The sequence below is a fragment of the Corvus brachyrhynchos genome, unplaced genomic scaffold, assembly GCF_000691975.1.
Source record: "Corvus brachyrhynchos isolate BGI_N302 unplaced genomic scaffold, ASM69197v1 scaffold434, whole genome shotgun sequence".
Lineage (NCBI taxonomy): Eukaryota > Metazoa > Chordata > Aves > Passeriformes > Corvidae > Corvus > Corvus brachyrhynchos.
In genome coordinates this window covers 66,195-91,984 of record NW_008238372.1, presented here as the reverse complement: position 1 = coordinate 91,984, position 25,790 = coordinate 66,195, and the positions used below count along the sequence as shown (strand labels likewise).

The 25,790-nt window shown below is 49.0% G+C and overlaps 1 protein-coding gene across 1 annotated transcript in view; it reads left to right on the top strand.

Annotated features, from left to right (window-relative positions):
* The window catches only part of RUNX1 (runt related transcription factor 1), a 160,320-nt gene that overhangs the window by 88,040 nt on the left and 46,490 nt on the right, over positions 1 to 25,790 (top strand). Inside the window, 2 exon segments of the mRNA XM_008635281.2 lie at positions 255 to 411; positions 18,851 to 18,955. Coding sequence (XP_008633503.2) covers positions 255 to 411; positions 18,851 to 18,955 — 262 coding nt within the window.

Below are 25,790 nucleotides of genomic sequence, written 5' to 3'. Positions count from 1 at the left end.
GGTGGGGGGGGGGGCTGGAATTTATCATTTCAGAGCTCAAATTCCATAACCACACTGCAAATCCTTGATTAGAGACTTAACAAGGGGGACAACATTTCAGGCAGGAAGAGGATTTCCATTCCGGCTGATTCCCATCTCCTCCAACACCTGCTTGCTCCACCCAGATTTTCACCGTGGATTCTCTGCCCCGTTTTCTCCCCGGCACTTTCCCATGAAACGAAGGGATCCGAGCGCTCTGCTCCTTGCTGTTGCAGGTGGTGGCCCTGGGGGACGTCCCCGATGGGACCCTGGTGACGGTGATGGCCGGGAACGACGAGAATTACTCGGCGGAGCTGCGGAACGCCACGGCCGCCATGAAGAACCAGGTGGCGCGGTTCAACGACCTGCGCTTCGTGGGCAGGAGCGGCAGAGGTACGGGGGGTGCCGGCTGCTCCTGGGGCACCTTCTGCCTCTGGACGTGGAGTTGGGGGTTTTTATCTGCCAGGGAATGCTGGAAAATGTGCTGGAGGTCGATTCCAGCGGCGCGGGATGAGCTGGATGGGTTTCTGCGCTCTCTCCCGGGCCCGTTTTCCGCGTTAACTCCGGTTTTTAAAGGGTGAAATCTCGTGGGGAAAAAAAGATTAAACCACCCAGAGAGTGACATTTCAACTCTGCCCCTGCTAATTTAGGCAGCACAATATTCCCCGTGGTTAGGTTTAAGTGGCAGATTTTCAATTTAGAATGAGAATTTTCAGCTCGTGGTCATCTCGGGGCTCCCCAGCACTCACTGCAAAATCTCTCCAAGCTAAAACTACAAATAATTCCTGCACAGATCTAAAAATTTTGCAGGTTCCTGACCTGCTGAAGGCTCTTCTTCTGATCTTTTTTCTCTCAAAATGCAACAATCCTATTAATTAATGTCTCCTGCAATGTGGATGGGAGAGGCCAGGCAGGACAGAGGGGTTTAAAATCCGATTTACCGTATCTCTGCCATAACCAGTAGTCACTGGTATAAATAAAAAGGCTTTTGGAGCATAAATAACCAATTAAGAGTTGAAGCTGACTTAGATTGGGACTATATAAAAATATTAGGAAGCTGCAGATAGCACCTGATGCATTGCCCGTGAGTGGGCAGGTGCACAAAGCTTCGCCCCCAAAAAAATCCACAGAAGGACCCTTTAAAACTTCATTCCTTAATCTTAAATCCCATAAATTCCAAGAGAAGCACTTAAAATAAATTAACTGAATGGTGAGGGGACTGCAGGGAGGTTCAGTCAAAGCCCCAAAGAGAAGCCAGCAGATTGTGGCTCAGAAAAAGCTCAGGAGAAGGAGCAGCCTCTCTCTTTTAAGGTCAGGGATGAAAATCCATCACATTTCCAGTGTGAATCCATGTGGAATTTTAGTGTGTATTTTTCTGCTGCATTTGTCTTTCAAATCAGAATGGGGTGTTATGGTATTCCAGCATTATTCCAGGACAATTTAGTGACAATTCAGTGTCTCCTGAGCTTCAGGAGGTTTCATTTTGGAGCAATTCGTGCCCCGGTGTCCCTCAGCAGTCAGGGACTGCTGCCCCTTCCTCCCCATTTCCCCCTCCCTCTGTCTCCATGTGACACCCGAGCCGTGTCCTGCTTCCACACAGGGATTCCTGAGCGTGTTTGCAGGAGAGTCCCAAAGCTGACCCACTTCTGGCTGTTCTTCCCAATGGGAGATGTGTCAGGCTGCAGAGCAAGGAAGTTCTCCTGATTATACACAACAGCCTTTCCTTGCCTTTGAAGTGAAAAGCGCCCGTGGATCCCCTTCCAACACAAACACGGCCACAACGCTGGAAAAGCGCGGCCCTGCCGGAGCAGTAAATACATCTTAGGGATAAAATCCAGTTTTCCTCTGTGTCCTGCAGCATTTTTAGCTGAGGGTTCAGAGGCAGCTGTCTCTCAAACTGTGTTGTTTGGGCCGCCTTCAAATGCGCTCGGTGGAAAACACCCGCAGCTGAGAACGTCGCCTCGTAATGCCAGCAAGGAGTAATAATAGGGTAATGCAGAGCAAATTATATCCATTTACTGAAAACATGAGAGATGCTGTAATGTCTAAAAGTATCAGTCATTAAACGTGGTCATTTGGTATATTAAAGGTGCCACCTTTTCAGTAAATGGAATTTGCATTATGATTCAGAGCTGACTGTTTAGAAGATTCAAATGAATAGCTGGCAGAGCGCTGGAGAAGCTCATAAAAACAAACCTGTAGTTCAGTTCCTGGCCATGGTAATGAAGCTGGAAATCATAACAGGCAACGGGGGGAGCCTCAAGGTCAAAATCCAGAAGCTGGGACTAAACAGGCCCTATTTATTGGGAACAGAGCGTGGCCGAGGCCTTACCCTGCTCCAGCAGCCGCTCGCTGGCGCACAGACACCAACCTGGGGTATCCGGCTGTGATCTCCAGGTGCGATCCTGGGGATCCTTTAAGTGGAGGGATTTGGGAATGCTGCGTGCTCTTAGTCAGGCTCGAAGCTTAAACATCCTCACCTGCCCGGGCTGCCCATCTTTGGGGCGGTGACTAATGGATGCTTTTGTTTACTCCTCCGCCAGGGGATTGTTTTCCAAAGGTGGGGATTGTTTGCCTTTGTGCGGGATTTCTGAGCTGCTGTTCTGTGGCATTTGCACAAAGCCTGCAGCAGAAGGTGGCTGCTTCAAAGGCCACTGCTGCCTTTGATACTTGGCTGCAGGAAAATGAACCCCAACTTTGTTTGCCGTGGAATATTTGAGCTGGGATCAGCTCAGTGCCACCGGTGATAATGCCGCGCCAGGGGCGTTGTGCGAGCAGGCACGGAGAGTTCACGTTGGTTCAGGGCACGGTGGAGGCTCCTTGTGCCCATCAGGGGATTTAAAATCCCTGGTTTAAATCCCTGATGGAGAATCAGGAGTGGTTTTGAGAGGTGAACATCGGGTGTGGCCAGCAAAATCCCTTCAGCAGCCACAGCTCTGTCCCTTCTGAGGAGGAAATTCCCATTCTTGACACTCTTCATAAATAGTTCAATTTCTTCCATGAAATCCAGCAGGGCAGCCTGGGTCAAACATGATTTTCCACGTTTTCCTCCTGGTTGTGGGAGTGTCACAGCGAGTCCCCCTGGTCTGGGGGTTGATTTCCCCTAATCAATATTTGGCACCAAATATCAGCCAAAATTTCAGCTTCATTCCGTGTCCAACACCCAAAGGTTGCCCTGAGCCTTGTTTAGAATTAAAAACCCATAACATTTGATTTTCTTCCCACCCGGAATAGGAGCGAGACTGTCACAGGTCACCCAAAACCTGGACATGTGGTAGAAAAGCAATTTGGCTTTTTTATTCCCTCAACCAAAGAGATTTCCATTGGATTTGGCCGGGATCCAGGGCTCCGATTCCTCAGCCCAGTTGGAGAATGCTACTGGGCAAACCTGCCCGTCTGGCTCGGGAGCCCCACCGAGTCATTTCGGAAAGAAAAATGTCCTTTTAAAACTCCAGCCAGTCTCAGCCTCCCCCCTTGGCCTGATTACCTGCTTAAAACTAAATTAATCTTGATTTTTCGCCCTCCGTTCATGAACATTCCAAGCTCCCAACTGCTCCTGCTGCGACGTATCCCTGTTTTTTTAGTGGATAAAGAACCGGTTTAGGTCACTCTGATGAAATGGATCTGATGCAAAAAAGCCTGACACCGTAGAAGTTCATTGGCTGAAATGAAAAATAAATAGTTATTTTGGAGAGGGAGAGCTCCGTGGTTTGGGGAACATGACATATTTTCCTCATGGAATCACTCATCCCAGTTCCTATCTTCTTTGTGGGACGTAAGATTCCAAAAACCCCAACAAATAAACATGTTTTCCAGATGAAAATGATTATTAATGGGTTATCCGAAGAGTAGCTGATGGAGAAGTGCCTTGGCTTGCTGCAGGAGATCTCAATCTAAACCTGAGAGCTGGAGCTCCAGGAGGGTTTTAAAAACTGCATCTTGGAAAGGCTGGAAAATTAAATCCGTGCTTGTATCTCCTCAGGATCAGAGGAATCAGTAAATTTTGGGGGATTTCTCAATTTCCATGGAGCGAAAGCAGGTGCAGAACACGAGAGATTGTAGCAGGCACAGTTTCTGCCATCAGGACTCTTCCTCCTGGATATCATTCTCAGGGAAAAAAATTCACTTTAAGACAAAAATCTCAAAAATACTCCAAAATAACTGGCCGGGATTTCAAATCCAATTATTTTTATTGGTCTTCCCAAGCCAGAATTTTGCTCCTTCTGTGCAGCTTCGCTTCGTGGCTGCGTTATTTGAGCACTTGGTTGAAGTTGGTTTCATTTTTTTTGACTGAAATGCACTCAAAATTATAAAAGTATGTGCAAAACAGAGGATGCTGCTCTTGAGCAGGGTCGTAAAACCAGTATTAAGCAGGCGTCCAGGTTCTGATCCAAGCCTTTGGAATGCTGCAGGGGACGTGGGATCAGATCCTGCAGTCACAAGAAGCAGAGTTTGCCAGATGGGATGGAAATAGAAAAAATCCAACAGCAATCGACTGGAAAAAAAAAAAATGGGTCAATTGATAGAGTTTAAAACAAACTCATTTCTTTAGAGTCTGGATTGATAAAGATGTGGCATTTGAAGGATGCTACAGCCAGCAGGAGGGAGGTTTGGCTGCAGGGACATGGGAATTTCCTTTGGATATTGGGAAGAAATTCTTCCCTGTGAGGGTGGTGAGGGGCTGGAATGGATTTCCCAGAGAATCTGTGGCTGCCCCATCCCTGGGAGCGTCCGAGGCCAGCTTGGAGCAACCTGGGACAGTGGAAGGCGTCCCTGCTCCATCCATCCAGAGCTGGATGATTTCTGATGTTCCTTCCAATCCAAACCATTCCATGATTTCATGGCTCAGTGTAAGGAAGGGGCTGTGCCCTGGGCGTGTGTTAGAGGACAAGGACTCTTCTCCCTCCATTCTGCCCTGAACAGGGAATTTTTCCCTAAAAAACAGAGGCCCCGAGCGATAATTTCATTTTTAAGTGACTTAGGGTGGCTTGGTTGTCATTAATATGAGCCAAGATTTCCGTGCAATCCCAGGGAGGCTGAGCAGCAAATCCAGCCCTCCAAAGGGATGGAAACCTCAGCAGGGATGCAGTGGAAGTCGGAGAGGAGAGGAAAGCCCCTTCCGAGTGCCTGAGGTGCCTTGGTTTGCTCTGAGCAGCCGGATTTGGGAATCCTCCATTGTGGAATTAACTCCATGGATGATGCTGCTCCCTGTGGGGGTTGGACTCCCAAAAAACCTTCTCTGGGATGAGGCTGAGCAGCAAATCCAACCCTCCAAGGGGATAGAAACCTCAGCAGGGATGCAGTGGGAGGAGGACAGGAGAGGAGCAGCTTTTCCCAGTGCTCAAGGTGCTCCCTTGCTCCGAGCAGCCGGAGTTGGGAATCCTCCATTGTGGAATTAACTCCATGGATGATGCTGCTCCCTGTGGGGGTTGGACTCCCAAAAAACCTTCTCTGGGATGAGGCTGAGCAGCAAACCCAGCCCTCCAAGGGGACAGAAACTCAGCAGGGATGTAATGGCAGGAGAAGGGGAGAGGAGAAGACTTTCCCAGTGCCAAGCTGCTCTCTCGCTCTGAGCAGACGGAGTTGGGAATCCCCAATTTTTATGGAATTAACCCCATGGGTGATGCTGCTCCCTGTGAGGGTTGGACTCCCAAAAAACATCCCGTGGGATGAGGCTGCGTTAGTGGCTCTGCCAGCTCCCGAAAACCCCTCTGTGCCGCGTCACTGAAGATTTCATCGAGGGTGAAAAACCTCCCGCTCCGAACGCGTCAACAGGAGAAAAATAATGGCAGAGGGCTCGGAGAACTTCCTGTCTCCGGGAGCATTCCCGCTGTAAACAGTGGCCATGCCAAGTGCTGAACCACTGCCCTCAGTCCAATAACAATAAATCTATTTTTTGGTTCTGCACGGCTCCGCTTGGACATTTTTGCAGCGGCGAGGATGAGGCAGACGCCGTCCTCGGAGCGTTTTCCCGGGTTTTTATTTTTTGCCCTGATAAAAGGGTTTCCCAGAATGTTGTTTAGGGAAAACAAAGTACCTCTCGAGATGAAAAGGTTACATAGTTTCGAGAGATCTGTTTGCCCTGCAGCTTTTTCCTTGTTGGTTTGATGGTTTTCTGTTTTTTTAATTTTGTTTTTATTTTGCTGTTTAGTTTTTGGTGCCGCCCTTCAGAACTCGTGGAGTTCTGGTCAAAATATACTGATTTTTTGGGGGGTACCTTTATTTGTTTTCCCCATATCCCAACTCCAATAAGAGCAGCTATTTTGTCACCAAAATAAAATCCTGCTGGGAGATAAATCAGGCTTAGTGCTGGCCCGAGAACTTGAGTAGGAGCGAGGATGCTGCAAATCAGTGGCTGACAATCGCTGTCAAGAGAGTCTTTTCCAGCACAGTCATGTGCAGAAACCCCCATCCGGCTGAATCAGTCTCTGTTCCCTTCCAAAAACCCTTTAGGAACAGGAAAAAATAGTAAAAATAGACTTTTTAAAAATTTTCTATTACCTTAACGCTGCGTCTCTCCACATTTTTTGCCCCCATCCTGCTTCCCAAAGCTTTTCCCACCATATTATTTCCACGCAGCCTCTCCAAATCGTTACTCCCTTCATCTCTGCCCCCTTTCCTCCCTCTCTTGATGATATTCCTGGGAGTCCCCTGGGAGAGCTGCAGCCTCTGGACACAGGGTGGGAATTCCGTGTGAGCCTTTAGCACCGGGGCAGGTTTGGGGCTCAAAAAAGGATGCAAGGAACGATCCTAAGTTCCTGTTGCCTTTTCCCACCGAACCTGCCGTGTGGGGAGGGCGAGGGAGGAGGTTCTGGAGAGGGAAGGAGGAGGGAAGCAGCTGCCTGGAGGGCTCGGAGCCATGAGAGCTCTCCGGTGGGGCAGTGCTTGGAGCCGTGTGTGTCCACATCAGTTCCCTGAAGTTCAGGGAGGAACTGAAGGAAAAGCTCTGGCAAAGCCACAAATTTTCCACAGGCTGGACTTTAGGCACAAAGCCCTGTCCATCTCCAAGGCCACGGAGCTGTCTCTGGGGGAAGTTGGCAGCTTCCAGGTTGGTAATGGCAGCGTTATCCCCCCTCCCTGGATCTCCATCGAGTGACCCCGGGGCTTTGCCGAGCTCTGGGATCAATGTGCGCTGCATTAGTGGGATGGCAGCACAGAGAGCCCTTGCTTCAAGCAAATCAGCTCCGAGGAAACAGTCCCAGGGCAGCTGCTGTGCTCAGAGAGCTGCTGGAGAAAGGAATTGTCAGGTTGGGATTGATCCGCTTCCGCTGCAGGTGGAATTCCTCACTGCTGGAATGTCACTGATGGGGATAAAAGTGCTCCTCGCTTCTCCTGGTCAGACAGGGCGTTGCTCTTCCAGGGAATCCACACCTTCCCTGCTCACCAGAGATGGAGCCTCTGCCTGTAGCCGTGCCCAGGGGTCACCACAGGGTGAGGAGAGGGTTTGTTCCCAGCTCCTGAGCTGCGCCGTGGAATCATGGAATGGTTTGGAAAGGACGGGATCATAAAGATCACCTCATTCCAACCCCTGCCATGGCAGGGACACTTTTCCCTATCCCACGTTGCTCAGAACCACATTCAGCCTGGCCTTGGGCACTGCCAGGGATCCAGGGGCAGCCCCAGCTGCTCTGGGCACCCTGTGCCAGTGCCTGCCCACCCTCCCAGGGAACAATTCCTGCCCAATATCCCATCTAACCCTACTCTCTCAGTGGGAAGCCATTCCCCCTGTCCTTGAAAAAAGTGCAGCACCTGGCCAGGCTGGGAGCCAGACTTGGGCTGCTCCAAAATGAAAGCCAATCCTGCCAAAAGGGAGTGGGACTGAGGCAAAATCCAGGTCTCCGGGGGAGTTTTCCAGGTTCACAGGACAGTGCACCATGAATGTGCCTGGGAATGGGATGTGCCAAAGACCACACCACCCATGACATGAGCTGTGCCTGGTCTGAGGATTGGGCAAAGGATGAGAAAAGTGCTTCAAGGGGAGAAGAAATCCCAGGTTCAAACAGAAAAGCAGCCAGAGAATCCCAGAATCCCAGAATGGGTTGGGAGGGATTTTAAGGATCATCCAGCGCCACCCCTGCCATGGCAGGGACACCTCCCACTGTGCCAGGCTGCTCCAAGCCCCAATGTCCAGCCTGGCCTTGGGCACTGCCAGGGATCCAGGGGCAGCCCCAGCTGCTCTGGGCACCCTGTGCCAGGGCCTGCCCACCCTGCCAGGGAACAATTCCTGCCCAATCTCCCATCCAGCCCTGCCCTCTGGCACTGGGAAGCCACTCCCTGGCTCCTGGCCCTCCAGCCCTTGGAAGGAGTCAAGGACAGGGGACAGTGGCTGCAGGTCAAGGCCAACTGACCCCTCTGAGGGCCTGAGCTTGCGGCCTCGAGGGCTTGGGGATGTTTTTCAGGAGAAACCCCCTCAGAAATCCACCTGGACTGGGGGAATGGGAGAGGTGAGAGATGCAATTTTGGACTGAAGCGTTTGGATCCAGCCTGGATCCCACTTCAGACGGATAAATCCGCTCGTGAAGCTGGGCCTTAACCTTGCCACGTCTCTGTCATCCCTATAAAGTCTGGGGGATAATTTCTACCTCAAAAAGCTGATGAATGGTCTGAAATTATAGCTGGGCTCAGGACTATTATTAGGCTTAAGGATCCCAAGGCATTTTCAGTGAGAAGGTGGGAACAGCTTTGCGTTGGAGCCATTTCATCCCAAACTGTCCTTTCCACCTGCTGTTCCTGTTTTTCCCTTTCCCCTGAACTCCTCAGCGGTGACACAGCAGCCAGGACAGTTTGTGGACAGAGCTGGATGCACTTTGTGGAGGCCAGGTCATTTCTGACCTAGCTCTGGTCCAGATGAGCACTTCATTTAAAACAGAAATTATTTCACTCTGAGGGAAAAAAATCAAAATTCCCTGATATTTACATCCCAGCTCAGAAGCAGAGATTCAGGTTTTGGGGTAGCCCAGGCATAGAAGCATCTGAAATTTCCATTAGAGACATTTTTGGGGAAAGAATAATTTCAGCCTCTGTGAATCTGTGTTGAAACAATGTGTTTGTGGAAATTGAGTAGCTGTATTTCAAGCCTTGAAATATTTTAATAATAATTATTGCTTCTAAAGACTCCAGCTGAGATCTCCTTGTGCTGCCACTTGTGCAGGGGCCAGGCACCCCAAGCATTTCATTCTTTCTGTGCTGTAATTATTGTCTCCACCCAGGTTCATGAGAATTTTATAGTGGTTGCTGCAGCCACTCCACTTAGAGGTAGAAGCTGCTTGGCTTTTCCATTAAAAGGTCTTCCTTCCTCCCCCTCGCTCCATGGATTTAAGGCTTTCATCCCTTTTGGAAACTTGATCTGCAGGCTTCCAGTCTCAGGCAGCATCCCACCCCAAAAATGCAGCTCCAGCAGGTCACTGGGGTTGTCTTTGAGGGCAGAAAGGGAAACCATCCAAGAGATTGGGGTAACTCTGGTGCAGAGACATCCACAGAAACCACCTCCACCACAAAGCCCGAAACTGGGCTTTCCACAGGACCTCAGGATGCTGAAACACAAATCATGGTCCTGGCAGCCAAATTCCTCCCACAGCTCCAAATAGTCCCACTGTGGAATTGGCCATCACCACACAGGGCATTCCCAGTGGTTTGGTCTTGGGGGTTGTTGGTGTTGGCAGACAGAGGTGACTCATGGCTGTGCCAGCTCCTGGGTGTCACCCTGGGGTGGCTTTTGTGCCCCTGTGCCCCTGTGCTCAGGTGAGAGCCCACCTGCAGAGCTGCCCCAGCCCTGGGACCAGCACAGGGAGGACGTGGAGCTGCTGGAGAGAGGCCAGAGGAGGCACCAGGATGAGCAGAGGGATGGAGCAGCTCTGCTGGGAGGAAAGGCTGCGAGAGCTGGGATTGTTCAGCCTGGAGAGGAGAAGCTTTGGGCTGAGCTCAGTGTGGCCTTGCAGGGCCTGAAGGAGCTGCAGGAAAGCTGGAGAGAGACAATTCCCAAGGCATGGAGGGCCAGGAGCCAGGGAATGGCTTCCCAGTGCCAGAGGGCAGGGCTGGATGGGAGATTGGGCAGGAATTGTTCCCTGGGAGGGTGGGCAGGCCCTGGCACAGGGTGCCCAGAGCAGCTGGGGCTGCCCCTGGATCCCTGGCAGTGCCCAAGGCCAGGCTGGACATTGGGGCTTGGAGCAGCCTGGCACAGTGGGAGGTGTCCCTGCCCATGGCAGGGGTGGCACTGGATGGGCTTTAAGGTCTCTTCCACCCCAAACCATTCTGGCATTCTGCTGTAGGGCATCCTGTCTTCAGAGCCCTCCTCTTTTTTATGTCCTCTTTTGTTTATATCCTCTCCGAGATTCTCAGAGTTATTTTCCTGCCTTCTGCCACAGCTCCTTCCTGATCCATGGCCACAACCATTTCCTACCCACATCCAGGATCTCCTGCTACTCAACTGCCACATATTTGTATTCTCTAAACAGAACAAACTGTGCTTTTGTGGCATCTCTGCTCAAGCACATTCACAGGAAAAATCCCATGAAGGTGGCAGAAGCAGCAACCTGAGAGAGGGAGATCACAGGAATCGAGCTGAGACTCCTCTCTCCCAGCACAGCCATGAGCTTTTGCAAGGAATGCACACCCAACCCGAGCTGCTGGAGGAGGGAAAGGCCATCAGGTGCCACCAGGCTGCCCTTTTCCACCCTCGGTCTGGCTGTCAGGGAAGGGATTAACACAGGGTGGTGTCATCACCACGCACACAGCCTGGGGAAGTGAAACCCCTCAGCAGCACAGAAGCGAAACTGGCTGCACACAAATTGTCAAATTCAAGTGTAAACATCTGTGTCCCCCCCGCCCCCCCCAGAAAAAAAAACCCCACAGACAGAAAAATCGTGGCTGTTTCAGTGAGCTCGGTCCCACCCTTGCAACGCTTGGCAGGGTGAGCAATCCCTGTCCTGCAAGGGAGAGGCTTCTGAGGGCTCCAGGTGAAATGCTGAAGGTGGTGCTTGCTCCAGGAAGGGACAAAAAGCGGCATTTGGGTAGAAATGGGATTTTAAAAGTGGCACTGACACGTTTCTGGGATGCTGGGTGTTCATCCCATCAGGTTAAAGTTTCTCTGAGGAAAGGGGTTTGAATGTTGGTACCTCAAAAGAGGGAAAAAGCGACTTTGGAACCTCCCTCCCATCTCCTCGAGGGAGCTGAGCTTTCAGGGAGCAGCCCCAGACTCCTCCAGGGAAGCTCCCCAAGATATTTGTGCTCTTTTGGTATCCTGGGGTCCGCTTGAAACTCCTCTGAGCATCTCCCAGAGTCTTTTCATCCCTTGATTCTGCCACTTGGCAGCAGCCCTGGCCTCCTGCAAGGAACCTGCCTGTGATGACTTTTCTCTTTTCATGGAACCTGAGACTCCTCCCAGGTGTTTTTTTTGGGGGTATATTCACATCTCCTGCACAGAATTGAGATCCCAGGTAGCAGCAAAACTCAGGGCCTGAGTCAGCTTGGTTTGAACAGCTGGAAAGTAACACCGAGTGCAGCAGCAGCTTCCTGGGTCAATATTTCATGTCTGCAGCTCGGGATGATATTTTTGACTTCTGGAAGAAGCAGACTGGCAGGGAAAATCTCCACCTGAGTGACAGGAACTTCCCTTATCACCCAGATAAGGTAAAATTCAGTTTGAGTGCCTGCTGAGCTTGACAACGTCTCTATTAACGTTGCTTGATTTCAGTGATGTAATTTGGGTTGCTCAATGTAATTCCTGTGTTGCCTCGGGTTAAAAGTGCCACAATAATTGGTGCATTTTGGCTGAGCACCATCATTTTGGCTTCACCAAAATAATTGAAAGGATTCCACCCCAAGACACAACCTTCTCCTGGCCTCCCGGCTCTGGGAATCCCACAGCAGCTCTGCTGTTTTCCACCCCAGCAATGGAGTTGGCAGCCAGGAAAAACCATGGAGAATGGGAGGAAAAGAGTGTGGAGGGCATGTCTGGAGTGCTGCAGGGAGCTGGGAAGGAAAGGGAAAGGGAAAAAGCCAGTATCAGGCATGTTTCTCCAGGAATGAGCTGCTTTTGCACCTTTATTGTCAAAAAAAATTCAGGATTTGGGAGCTGGGGAGGAAAGGAACAGGGAAAAACCAGAAGCAGACATATTCCTGCAGGGGTGAGCTGCTTTTCCACCTTTATTGTCAAAAAAAATTCAGGATTTGGGAGCTGGGGAGGAAAGGGAAGGGGAAAAGCCAACACCAACAATATTCCTGCAGGGGTGAGCTGCTTTTCCACCCTTATTGCAAAAAAAAAATCAGGATTTGGGAGCTGGGGAGGAAAGGAACAGGAAAAAAACAGAAGCAGACATATTCCTGCAGGGGTGAGCTGCTTTTCCACCTTTATTGTCAAAAAAAATCAGGATTTGGGAGCTGAGAAGGACAGGAAAAGGAAAAAGCCAGCAGCAGACATATTCCTGCAGGACCGAGCTGCTTTTCCACCCTTATTGCACAACAAATCCAGTATTTCTGGGGGTTCCAGTTCGCAGCAGGACCCCTTTTGACCCCACAGAAATCCAGAACAAAACACTTACTGATTTAGAGCGCTGGAGATTTCATTCTGGGTAAGGAGATGCTGTGTAAACACAGAGAGAAGAACTTCCTGGAGTGAGGCACTCGGCAGAAACGTTCCCAAGCACGGGTTTATCTGAGCCAGGCTGCTCTGGAAGGAGGGAAGGGCTTGTATTTCCCAAATTTCCAGCTTGACACATGCTTAAACCCTAAAAAAAATCCATCAAAACACACAAGCAGCTCCGTTTCCCCCTGTGATGATTTGGATGGGGAGTTTTGGAATCGTGGAATGGTTTGGGTTGGAAGGGAACTTAAAAATCATCCAGTGCCATGGGCAGGGACACCTTCCACCACCCCAGGCTGCTCCAAGCTGGCCTTGGACACTTCCAGGGATCCAGGGGCAGCCACAACTTTTCTATGCCAAGGCCTCCCTCTCTCACAGGGAATTCCTTCCCAAAAATCCCATCTAACCCTTCCTTCCTCCATCTTAAACTATTCCTGTCCCTCCATGCCTTGTCCCAAGTCCCTCTGCAGCTGTTTTGGAGCCCCTTTAGGCACTGCAAGAGGCTCTAAGTTCTCCCTGGAGGACTTTTTTGGGGCCACCACCCTCATTTGGGTGTTGGGACCGTTGGTCTGCGGTGGTCACAATTAACAAACCATTTCCAGCTCGGAGCAGCTGAGGTCAATAACAGCTTTATTGCATATTTAAATCCAGTGGCCTCTGTGGTGCTGCTGGTAAACAAATCACGGTGTTTTTTCGGATGCCTCTTGCTCCAGCTGCAGCTGTTTGGGTTTGTTTTTTTTTTCTGACGAGACAGCAGCAGATCAAACAGAAGAGGCAAAGTTTTATTCTGTGCCAAAGCATCACTGGTGGCAGGAGAAAAAAAGCCACCACCTGAGCACAGAATTTTGCCTCGTGCAGGCTTTGAACACCTGCAAAACCCTTTCACTCCTGGGATGAGCAGCAGTTAACTCATGAAGGGTCAAGTGATATCAGCCCTTCTCATCCTGTGGATCAGATTTGGAGTGCTCAGAGATAAGAACCAGCCACAGTTGGCCCCAGTGTCTGGGAGCTGACGTTGGGGGATGGATATGGAACGTGTGGATGGCATCCTGGAGATGTTTAAATGCAGGAGAGCTCCTGGCTTTGGCAGAGAGCCAGGGAGACGCTGTAGGGAACCATAAAGATGGGGAAAATGGATCATTTAGCGTGGTTTAATAGCGGTACACAGGGGCTAAAAAGTAGAAGCTGGATTTAAAAAAAAACACAAAATAAAATGATCATCATTCTTCCTAGAACCTGGAATTCTCTCCCTAATAGCACAGAAATGGCTGTAATGTCATTTGTGTTGCATTTGTGCCTTACATTTCATAGTTTTCAACCTGTACCTTTTGTCCTTGTCAGCACAGACATTCTCAGCTGCTTTCCTTCTTTTTTTTTCTTTCTTTTTATCTAATAATTCACTGCAACAATTTTTTAAAAAGGAAAAGAAACCCCCAACCAACCAAACCAAATTTAATGGCACAAATGTTCATTAGAACAAAGCCAAAAAGTAAAAGGCAGTGACTACACCGACCTCATCATCCCTTTGCCTGCCTTTTTCTCCCCCTTCCACACCCAAATTTCTGAAAGTTTCACTCCATTCTTTCCTGTTCCCATTGGGATCACCCTTTATCCATGGAGTCAATGGCTTTGTCTGCCAGAGAAAGAAGTGGATCAAAATGAAGTGAGAAGTTCAAGTTGCGGCCTCTTTTCCCAACAGTTCTCACTCCCTTTTCCATCAGCCCATGCAGCCACTTTTATTTGAAGTGTTCCTCCCCCCTGCAGCCCCAGCTGATGGTGACGCTGCTCGGGGATGACTCAAGCAGGACACAGGAGCTTCATGTGACCCTGGTGTCACCCGGGGTTCATTCTTTCCCCCTTGGTTCCTCTCAGACATTCCCAGGGGCCGCAGCTCACGAGCCTCTTGCTCCCTCTAGAGCTCTTCAGGGCACTTTGGAGACCACTGAAATCCTGCTGGATGGGAGCTGGTTCTGCTCCAGCCTCTGGAGGTGGGATGGACACGGAATGGGGGCTTCAGATTCCTGGTTTTCAGTGCAGGGCACAGGCAAAACACCATCAGATGCTTCAGTCTTGGGAGTTGATCATGGAGTCATGGAATGGCCTGGGTTGAAGGGACAATAGCACAGAATCCCAGGATCCCTGAAGCTGGAAAAGCCCTCCCAGCCCATGGAGTCCCAGCTGTGCCCGATGCCCACCTTGTCCCCAGCCCAGAGCTCTGAGTGCCACCTCCAGCCCTTCCTGGGACACCTCCAGGGATGGGCACTCCAAACCTCCCTGGGCAGCTCTTCCCAAGGCCTGACCTCCCTTTCCACGGGGAAATTCCTCCTCATATCCAATCTAAACCTCCCCTGGCCCAGCCTGAGGCCGTTCCCTCTCCTCCTGCCAGGTAGAACTTTGTGCTTTGTGCTTCCTCTGAAGTCCTCTCAGTTTTGCTCAATCTCAAGGGACCTCCTGAGCAATCCTGTGTAGTCATGTGGGGACAACTCAGAATCCATCTGAGGTTTGGAGTGCCCATCCCTGGAGGTGTCCCAGGAAGGGCTGGAGGTGGCACTCAGTGCTCTGGGCTGGGGACAAGGTGGGCATGGGGCACAGCTGGGCCTGGCTGGGCTGGGAGGGCTTTTCCAACCTCAGGGATTCTGGAATTCCGTGGCTTCAGCTGCCAAATCAGTGACACTTGAGGGCACTTTCGAGGTCCAGTCTCTATCAAGCCCCCCAACAGAGTGTCCAGACAACATTTCCAAGCTCAGCCTTGTATCCCAGCCAGGACTGCCACTGTTTCCATTGCTTTTTCTGGAAGGGTTCTGACCTTACAGCTCTTACAATAACAAACATTCCCAAGCAATTTTTCCTCCCCTGGTTGGGAGGGAAGAGCTGATGGAAGCAGTGAGTCCTGGGCTGTGCCCTCACACATTTGAGGCCTTGATGTTCGTGGGAAGGGTTTCCAAAGGCAGAGGCCTGTCCAACCTCTGGAGAATTTCATCCTTGTGCTCACCAGGTGCCTGGTATTAGGAACCACCAGGGATAGTTCCAGAGAGAAACGGGGTCTCAAGTGGCTCTTGCACCCCAAAACCCCTTTCACCCCCTTCAAAGACTCCCAGGATGACCCAGGAACGATTGGCTTCCATCCAAAGAGACCTGAGCTGATTTCTGGGTGGTTTTCCACAGATTTATGGGAATGTTGAAGCCAGAGGCTCTCAGATTTTGATGTTAGCTCATGCTGCTGGCTTGCTGTGACTGCTGTGACACTTTCAGTGTGACTCTCGGAGGCATCCAAACAAGGCCAGAGTTTCACGATGACTTTTGGGGGTGTTTGGTCCATTTTTCCAGTCACCAGCAAGGTCAGGACCTCTCTAAGTCAGTTTTGGGCAATCTGTCTGTGCAGACACACTCTGGGTGTCTTAGCAAGTGTTGTTGGAAATAAAATCTGTATCATCACACATCAAAGCCAGGAGGAGACATTTATGGCCCTGCTGTCATCCCAAACCAGGAATACCCATAAACCCCACATTTGACTAACAATCCCTCCAATCATAACCTGTGTTAACCAGCCCCATAAATGCTGAATAATGCAGGAGCGATAAAACCACTTAATAAAGCTGGATGGAAATAGGACAGAAGAACCAGGGAATAAAACCTGGGCAGAATTGTTGGTGAGTGACACCCAGGTTTATGGTTCCACGGGCTGTGGTTAACCAGGATGTGGTTAATGAGCAGTCTGCTGGCAGCAAGGAGTAACCCAAGTGTCTTCTTGCTCCTGCCAGCTCGTGTCACAGCCCCACACGGGCTTGGTGGAGTCTGTTCTGTAAAAAAATCCTTTAAAAAATGGAATCCTGCTCCCTCTTCTGCTTTATTCTGCTTTTGTAGCCTGGTAATGTGGCCACGTTGTGCTACATTGTTATTGGGGGTTTTCCTGCAGTTGTTTTCGAGATAGAAACTTCTCCAGAGCCTTCTAAAGAAATAAATTGACTCCGTGCTTTAACAGAGCAGTTGTCAAAATAAACCCCAGACTGGGAGCAAGATGGAAATGCTGCAGCTTAGTCCAGAGGACAAAGTATATTTTTAAATTCTCTCTCTGTTTTAGTGGTAAGTGTTGTATTTAGTGATACAGGGAATTATATTTTGGAAAGGAGGAAGATCCCTGTACGGGCCATTCACTTGAGAGCTGCGCTGGATGATCCTTGTGGGTTTCTCCCTCTTTGTTATTCTGGTTTAACAGACTGGAATTATGGCCACGTTGTGCTACATTGTTATTGGGGTTTTTCCTGCAGTTATTTTCGAGATAGAAACTTCTCCAGAGCCTTCTAAAGAAATAAATTGACTCTGTGTTCTAGCAGAGCAGCAGGTGTCAAAATAAACCCTAGACTGGGAGCGAGGTGGAAACACTGCAGCTTCGTCCAGAGGACAAAGTATATTTTTAAATTCTCTCTCTGTTTTAGTGGTCTAGCTGTTGCATGTAGTGATACAGGGAATTATATTTTGGAAAGGAGGAAGATCCCTGTACAGGCCATTCACTTGAGAGCTGCACTGGATGATCCTTGTGTGTCCCAGCTCAGAATTCTCTGTGATTCTGTGATCTACAGGTGCCTCTCTGATGGGTGATAAAGCTTTTGGGAGGGAATTTATCAAACTTTATTACTGATGCCTCATCTGCTGTGCAGGCAGGGAAAGAAGAACAAAGCTGTAAAGCTTTATCACAGAATTTGCTATTTAAAGGATGTCAGGAGCTCAGCCATCCTTGCTGGGGGAGATGTAGGCCCTGAGAGAGGGATGTGAAGTGATGTTTACAATTCCATCCATCTCCAGGACTGCTGTTTAGCGAGGATGTGGGAAGACCCTGGGATTTGCAAGGCTTTCCTTCAGCTTCTGGTGGTGATTCCAGCTTAGAGCCGGGTTTAGCTGCAGCAGCCAAGTGGCTCCATCCTTGGCTTCCTGTGAGATCCTGGCCAAGATTCTTCACCTCCCCACAGCTCCTCCTCCCCAGGGCAGGGGTGGGAGGCTGAGTCCCAAATTCCCAGGGATGCGATGAGGACAATTTGCAGGAGCAGGTTTGTGATGTCGCTGCAGTGCCGGAGCGGGAGCTGCGCTAAGGGCAGGGCTGAACTGCCAGGGAATGCTCCTTGGGAAGGGGAATATCGCTGCTACAGGCAGGCACTTCTGTTTCCATTTCCCTTCAAATTTAGCCTCATTTGTAGAGCTCACTGAAGCAAACTATAAAAATGGGTGGAAGGGAAGAAACCCCACATTCAGGTGGGGAAATGAGGGAGGAGGATCCTCCAAAGGAGCAGAGCCTCAATTTTCTTACAACAATTCCTGCTTCTCCAACTCGGGGTGATGTCCCCTGAGGTCTCTGGCTGCTAACAGAGATTCCTGTCAGCCTCTGAGTCCTCTGTGATGCTGAGATAACGATGCTGAAGCTGCTGCCAGGCAATGGTTTTCTTGCTGCCAAGGCCAACACCATCATTTGAGGTCTTATCAAAGATGCAGAATGTTACCTCTGTTCTTCAGAAAACGCCAGGAGTAAATCCAGGGGCAGCAGTTCTTTTCCCAAAGCAGAGCCATCCCATGCACAGAACGATCTGGAAAACACCTTTGCAGTTTTCTTGGTGAATAATAGAAGAACTGAGCTTTATACTCTGCTGTAGCTCCATTAAATGTTTTAATTCTCTGTGGACGAGCTGTAGGGATTTTTTTTAATTTTTCCATTCCCTTCTTTCTTGGCACTGCAGTAGCAGCTGATTTTCAGAGGGCTCTGCTTCACAATATGGAATTGATCTCCTGCTGGCCTCAGCCACAGAGTGTGGGATTTTACAACCTGCCTGGGGGATCTGAGCACCCACTTCTCTTTCATTTTAACAAGAGCTGTTGCTCAGATTCCCGTGGCACTTTTGGAAAAGCCAGCCACGATTTCCCAGCCTCCCTGAACGAACTCCCTTCAGAAAGCACAGATAACACCCCAGTGTCAGGAATATCAGATAAACCCTGACTCTTAAGGGGTAACCTCCTTTTTTTTTTTTTTTTTTTTTCACAAACAGAGTGTAGGTGATTTAAATACAAATTAATTTTGTTTCCCCGAAAGCTTTGAGCAGTTGCCACGGAGGGAATGAATCCAGCACCAGGATTCTACACCCCATAAAACCTTTTAGTGCCTTGCAGGGTGTTCAAGCTCCACCAGAAATGTGGAGTTTGCTTTTCTCAACACTTGCTCAGAGATTTTTTTGCTCAGTAACAATGTCTTTTTTTTTCCTGTTGCAGGGAAAAGTTTCACTCTGACTATCACGGTGTTCACAAATCCTCCCCAAGTAGCCACGTACCACAGAGCCATCAAGATCACCGTGGATGGACCTCGGGAACCCAGAAGTAAGTGAGCTCAGGAGAGAATTTCCAGAGGGATAAACTGATTGAATGTAGGGGCTCATCCCCATCCTCACAAAATCCAGTGCATGTGGAGAAATGGGAATGTTTTAAGCTTTACAAATGGTTTTAATTCTGCCTTCCTGAGGTTTTCTTTTTCACTGGTGTCCAGCTGATCCAGTGACTTGCATTTCTGAAATATCCAGCCAGGCATGGCTTGGCTCGTCTCCAAGAGCTGACAGAAGGGATGCTGGTAAAAGGTGGGCAGTGAATACCTTGCACATCATTTCTTGCTTTTCAGATGTTAAGAGGATTTTAAAGCATTGGAAACCAATATGGGCATTGATCAAACCCTTCAGGCTCAGCCACCCTGCAAACAGGAATAAATCCCATGGTTGCTGCTTCCTGGAGTTCCCTGAACCTCAGCTTGGGACAGCTTGGGAGCTCCCATCTATTTGTACAGACAGCAAATCCTTCCTCCTTTTCTTTCTTTCTTCCCTTTTTTAAAGGAATTAAGCACAAGGAGGAGCTGAAGGATTTGACATTCCCAGGAAATGCCCGAGCCTTGCACACAGGTGGTTGTTTTGTCCAGATGCTGAGGACAGACAGTTCTGTCTGGGTGAAATGGAGTGAGGGTGGAGCAGATGTGCGAGGAGACATCACAGAATCAGGGAATAGTTTGGGAAGGAAGGGATCTTCAAGATCATCTCATTCCAACACAAACCATGGCAGGGACACCTCCCACTGTGCCAGGCTGCTCCAAGCCCCAATGTCCAGCCTGGCCTTGGGCACTGCCAGGGATCCAGGGGCAGCCCCAGCTGCTCTGGGCACCCTGTGCCAGGGCCTGCCCACCCTCCCAGGGAACAATTCCTGCCCAATCTCCCATCCAGCCCTGCCCTCTGGCACTGGGAAGCCATTCCCTGGCTCCTGGCCCTCCATGCCTTGGGAATTGTCTCTCTCCAGCTTTCCTGCAGCTCCTTCAGGCCCTGCAAGGCCACACTGAGCTCAGCCCAAAGCTTCTCCTCTCCAGGCTGAACAATCCCAGCTCTCGCAGCCTTTCCTCCCAGCAGAGCTGCTCCATCCCTCTGCTCATCCTGGTGCCTCCTCTGGCCTCTCTCCAGCAGCTCCACGTCCTTCCCGAGCTGGGATCCCAGCGTCTCTGCCGGTCACCAGAGGCAATCGTTGGCCTCAGTCACTACCCTGAGTGGGGCATTTGCATATTGTTATCAAAATGTAAATTGAGGTTTGGGACGAGCTTTTTGCTTCCCTCCCACACTCTTGGCAGAGGTTCTGGATGTTACTTAAGTGGAATTGTCCCGGGAGAACAGAGCAGCAGGACCCAAACACCCTCCAGGGAATGAGACTCACAGCTCGGGGCTGCTTAACCAGGAAAGAAATGTTTGAAATTTCAGCTAAAATAGCTTAGAAAACTCAGGTTTTCTTCTGGAGCCTTCATTTGCCTGAGTTGCATCATGATCCATGGTTTTAGTGGAAAAATTTGACCTATATTTTTTGGATTTGAGGACAGGCCTTAAAGCAAATACTCTGTCAGGGTAAGGCTCCTTATTTACTTATTCTTATTTCTTTGGTTTGTTGTTTGGGGTTTTTTATTTAAATTGTGGTTGAATTGTCCCTGAAAAATATCCTCAGTGAACCAGGCAGCTGTGCACATAAAAAAAGCTATTTGTGTATGCAAATTCCAGATTTGCATATGCAATCACCTGGGCATGCTCACGGTTTGCAGACAGCAAATAAACTTCAGTTCTTTGAATATGCATCTGCTTGAAACAAAATCCTCCTGCAGGCAAACCTGCTGCTGGAAATTGATTCTTCAGTTGGGAGAAGAGTTAATATTTAATAAGATTCTGCATTTTAAAAAGGAACTGGAGATATGATCCATACGGAAGCAGCACACGGATCTGCCCGGCCCAAATGTATGCAAAGGCTTCCTTGGAGTTAATATCCCTTGTTTGAGGCAAATCAGCTGCACAGTGAGGGAGGTTTTAGGGATCTCCTGAGGAAAGGTTGGACTCCCACCGGAGGAATTCCCCCCAGTAGGAATTCACAGCTTTTTTATTGCTGAGTCACTCGTGACACAGTATAGAAGGGATTGTGGAATCATGGAATGGTTTGGGTTGGAAGGGACCTTAAAAATCATCTCATTCCACTCCCTGCCATGGGTAGGGACACCTTCCACTGTCCCAGCGTGCTCCAAGCCCTGTCCAACCTGGCCTTGAATTCCATTAGGGATGGGGAGTCCACAACCTCTCTGGACAACCTCTCCCAAGGCCTCCTCACCCTCACAAACAGGAATTCCTTCCCAATATCCCATCTAACCCTGCTTTCCTTCAGTTTAAAACCATTCCCTCTTTTCCAGTCACTCTCTGCCTGCATAAGAAGTCCTTCTCCCTCCTTTTTATAACCCCTGCAAGGGGCTCTGAGCTCTCCCTGGAGCCTTCTCCTCTCCAGGCCAAACACCCCCAGCTCTCCCAGCTTTTCCAATGATTATATTTCGCTCCCTTCATTTTTAAGTGGGCTTCAAAGTCCTCAAATTTTACTTCTCACCGAGGTTTCCAAATCAGAGCCACAGCCATGACCAGTGCAGTGTCTCTTCCCTAAATACCTTTGATGGAGACATGGATTGGGCCTGGCTCCCCCACAGGATCTGTGGTGAGCCCTGTCAAACCAGCTGTGGACTGAAGGGATTTAGAAGGATATCAGCCTTCTTGGATTGGGATGGGATTCAAAAACTGCTGGATTAGAGTGGTTTTGTTTCAGTAATCAATATTTGGGAACATTCCCACAGATCCATGACTCACTCACTTGAGCTGAAGGAATTCCAAACAGGCAGAGATGTGTTTTCTCCTGATTCACCAGAGATCTGTGGAAATAATGGGAAGAAAATGAGATCCTGATGTCTTCCAGAGATCTAGAAAAAAAACCTGCTGAGGTCCAAAACTGGCTCCAGGGAGAAATTTTGATTCATTTTCTAAAACCAACTCCAGCGAGAGTTTTTGATCCATTTCCTTTGTGTTTGTGATGGTTCTCAGACAGCCTGGATTCCAATAAGCGCAAGGGGCCAGGGAAGGTTCAGATCAAGGATTAGAAACAATTTTTCCCTGCCAGAGTGGTGAGGCCTTGGGATGAGCTGCCCAGGGAGTGCTGGAGTCACTGTCTCTGGGAGTGCTCAGGAGGAGTCTGGATGTGGCCCTTGGGGACAGGCTTTGGGGTGCTGCTGGTGCTGCTGGGGTGGCACTGGGTGATCCTGAAGGGCTCTGCCCACCTTTCTGGGATTCTGTGACTTTTGGGCTCCCTGGGATATGTGGAGGTGACAATAGGTGACAATAGCACTGTCCCAGGGCCACCTTTGCTCGGCACAAAGGCCTGTGGACATGGTGTTCCTGCACATCCCATTATTCACTAGGTCCTTATTGCTGGGATATCCAGGTCTTTAGCCAGCAGCACCTTGGCACCTCTAAATTTTCACTTAAAATTGTGATAAATTCCCATCAGTGGCACTGCCACATTTTCTTTTTTTTTCCCACTGGATTCCTGTCCATGCCTACCCAGACAAAACTTCTCCTCAGATTGTCACAGCTGGTAGAGAGAGCCAAGGTACTTAAAAACCTGGCTCTTCCTCCCCTGCTTTCATTATGGATTTTTAAAACCTCTTTTGAACTGAGGATTTTTTTATTCCCTGCTTCTGAATAAATGCTTATTTTCAAAATGTTGGGGTTTTTTTTTTTTCTGAAAAGAAATCCTGCTGCACTGTCAGTGAGAAGGGCAGGATGACCTAACCCATCATTTTCTTCTCCAACTTCTCTGATTCTATGATTCATAAAGCAATTTCTGTTTTTATGAGCTAAGTCCATGGGGAAAATCATTAGCAGTAACCAGATCAAGAGTAGTGCTCCTGATGAAAATACTTTTGGTTAGGAAATTGGTAGAAATAGTCTGAGCCTTAAATTAAATATTTCCCTTAGGCCATCTGACCTACTGTGTACATCTGCAGAAAAATTAGGTTTTTTTCTTCTTTTGACTGCTTTTTCCTGCTTTTCCTCATTGAATTGTTTTAACCTACATAGCTCTGAAAAATTCACTCATGGCCCAGATGCCGGAAAATGATGCAAAAGGAAAAGGCTGCATGGATTTAGCCTTGGTCTAAAGCTAAGCTGGGCATTTAATGTCATTATTCCCTGTTGGATATGTAGTTTTCCCAAATACTTTAGGGGGAAAAAAAATTACTGAAGAGTGGGATGCTGAGAATTGGGGAGAGAGGGAATATATTGCTGAGCAGGAGATAAGAAGGAGCCTAAAAAGCTGCTGGTTCTGTTCTGAAGGAAATCTTGCCCTGCCTGAGGTCATTTTTAGGGAAATCCCAAGAATCTTTTCATAATATAATAATAATAAAATTCAAACTGTTCCCCAAAAAAAGCCTTTTCGTCCCAATGGGCTGAAATAATATTAATGCCTTTATTTCTTATTCATTTTCTGCTGCAAGTGCCTCATATTTTGGAAACAGAGACGGAATTGTACCAAATAACAACTTAGAAACCATAAAAGTGAAGCATTTTGTTATTGGAATATAACCAGCACATAAATTTCAGTGGTGGATTATCAGATCCTTTGCTTCACCTGGAATTACCGGGTCTGAGAGCTGCTTAGGAGAAAAGACATGAAGGAGGTCCCAACACAGGGAGGACGTGGAGCTGCTGGAGAGAGGCCAGAGGAGGCACCAGGATGAGCAGAGGGATGGAGCAGCTCTGCTGGGAGGAAAGGCTGCGAGAGCTGGGATTGTTCAGCCTGGAGAGGAGAAGCTTTGGGCTGAGCTCAGTGTGGACTTGCAGGGCCTGAAGGAGCTGCAGGAAAGCTGGAGAGAGACAATTCCCAAGGCATGGAGGGCCAGGAGCCAGGGAATGGCTTCCCAGTGCCAGAGGGCAGGGCTGGATGGGAGATTGGGCAGGAATTGTTCCCTGGCAGGGTGGGCAGGCCCTGGCACAGGGTGCCCAGAGCAGCTGGGGCTGCCCCTGGATCCCTGGCAGTGCCCAAGGCCAGGCTGGACATTGGGGCTTGGAGCAGCCTGGGACAGTGGGAGGTGTCCCTGCCATGGCAGGGGTGGGATGGGATGGGCTTTGAGGTCCCTCCCAACCCAAACCATTCCATGATACAAATTCTATAGGAAAGCAAAGTCACCTCATTTCCAATACATGCTTCTAATTTTTTTTTTAATTTTGAACAAAATTTCTGAATCTCTGAATTCTAACAGGTGAAGATCTCATTAAGGAAAGACAGGAATCTTGGTTTTAAGGCCTTTTGTCTGGAGCTATAACTGAAACATGATTATTTCATGGCAAACTTCCAGCCACTCCTGAGCTGTCCTTCTTCCTTAAATCCCATCTAACCCTCCTCTCTGTCAGTTTGAAGCCATTCTCCGTTGTCCTGTCACTCCATGCCCTGGTGAAAATCCCTCTCCATCCTTTTTGTAGCCCCTTGATGTACTGGATGGAATTGATGGACTTTAACTGGTTGGCAGTGCAAAGGATTATTAAATTTATGGGAATGCCTGGCACTTTCTGGCAGAGCAGTGGTGGTGAGGATCCTTTATGTCCTATCAAGAAGTTGGACCTCAGTAGGTTTTTAATACTCCCATCCTTGAGGTTTCATGGTGCAGACACTCCTTTTCCTTATGGAATGGGATTCCTTTCCCTGGCATTTTTCAGTCTCACAGCTGAGTCGGGAGAGCTGAGATTAGGTGATGTGAGGCAGGGAATTTGTAATTTATTTAGTTCAATAAAATACTGAAATATGTGGAGCAGGAAACCTGGTGACAGCACCTCTTTTCTGGGAGTGCAGGAGATCCTATGTATTTGCTTCCCAAATTATTTGGCTTTTTTTTATTGAAACATAGAAGTGTTGACAGGACAAGCTCCTTCCCTGAGAAATCAGGGACACGGGAAGCCAGAGCTGCTGCACTGTGGGTTAGGGATGAAGTAAAGTCTGGCCCACTCCTGCAGAAATTATTTCCACTCCTTTTCTCAGTCACTTCATCCCACACAGCTCTTTTTTCACCCCTCTTGAATGAATGGGATTTCAAATCAAATCATTTTGGTGACCCTCCTTGATATCTCTCTGCTGAAATCAGTGGGAAGTGCTCTGAGCTGTGACAAAACCAGGATCAGCTGAATGCAGATTAGATTATTTCTGAACGTGTTTCACTAAGCCTGACTTTCTCCTGCACTCACTACAAAGGTTTTGTAGCTGTTCAAATCAGTGAACAAGATGGAGATCTTTTGGGAAGGGAGAACATTTTCCATAGGAATAGGAAAACGTGAGGGAATAAAAGCTTTGAAGCAGATGCTGGGGCTGGGAAAGGATGGGCCTGGAACTGGATCCTGCAGTGGAGCTGCCTGTTGTGGGTTTTAGGGAGTTATTTTGCCTTTACCCTTCCCAGAAGGAGATTTGCTGGCAAAGCTGGGCTGTTGGAGCATCAATCACGCTGTTCGTCAGGATTGGCAGATGAGAAGTTTTCCTTCAGAGTTTTCCTTCCCTCTGTGTCCTAATCCCTTCACCCAGCTCCGCACAGGAGGTGGGAGACAGGGTCTCCTCTTCCTCAGCTCCTGAGGGGGCTGGGAGAAGGGAGAGGGAAACTTCCACCCCTCCTGGAGAGCTCAGACACTCCTGTTCGCCAAAGAAGAATTTGGCAGTGCTAGACCTTTTTTTAAACCTCAGTTTTTGAGGAGATTCCTTACTTATGAGTTCCCCAAAACACCACATGTGTGAGGGAAAGGCTGCAGGAAGCTGTGCAGCATTTTCGGTGAACAGCCCCTATTTTTTTTCTCAA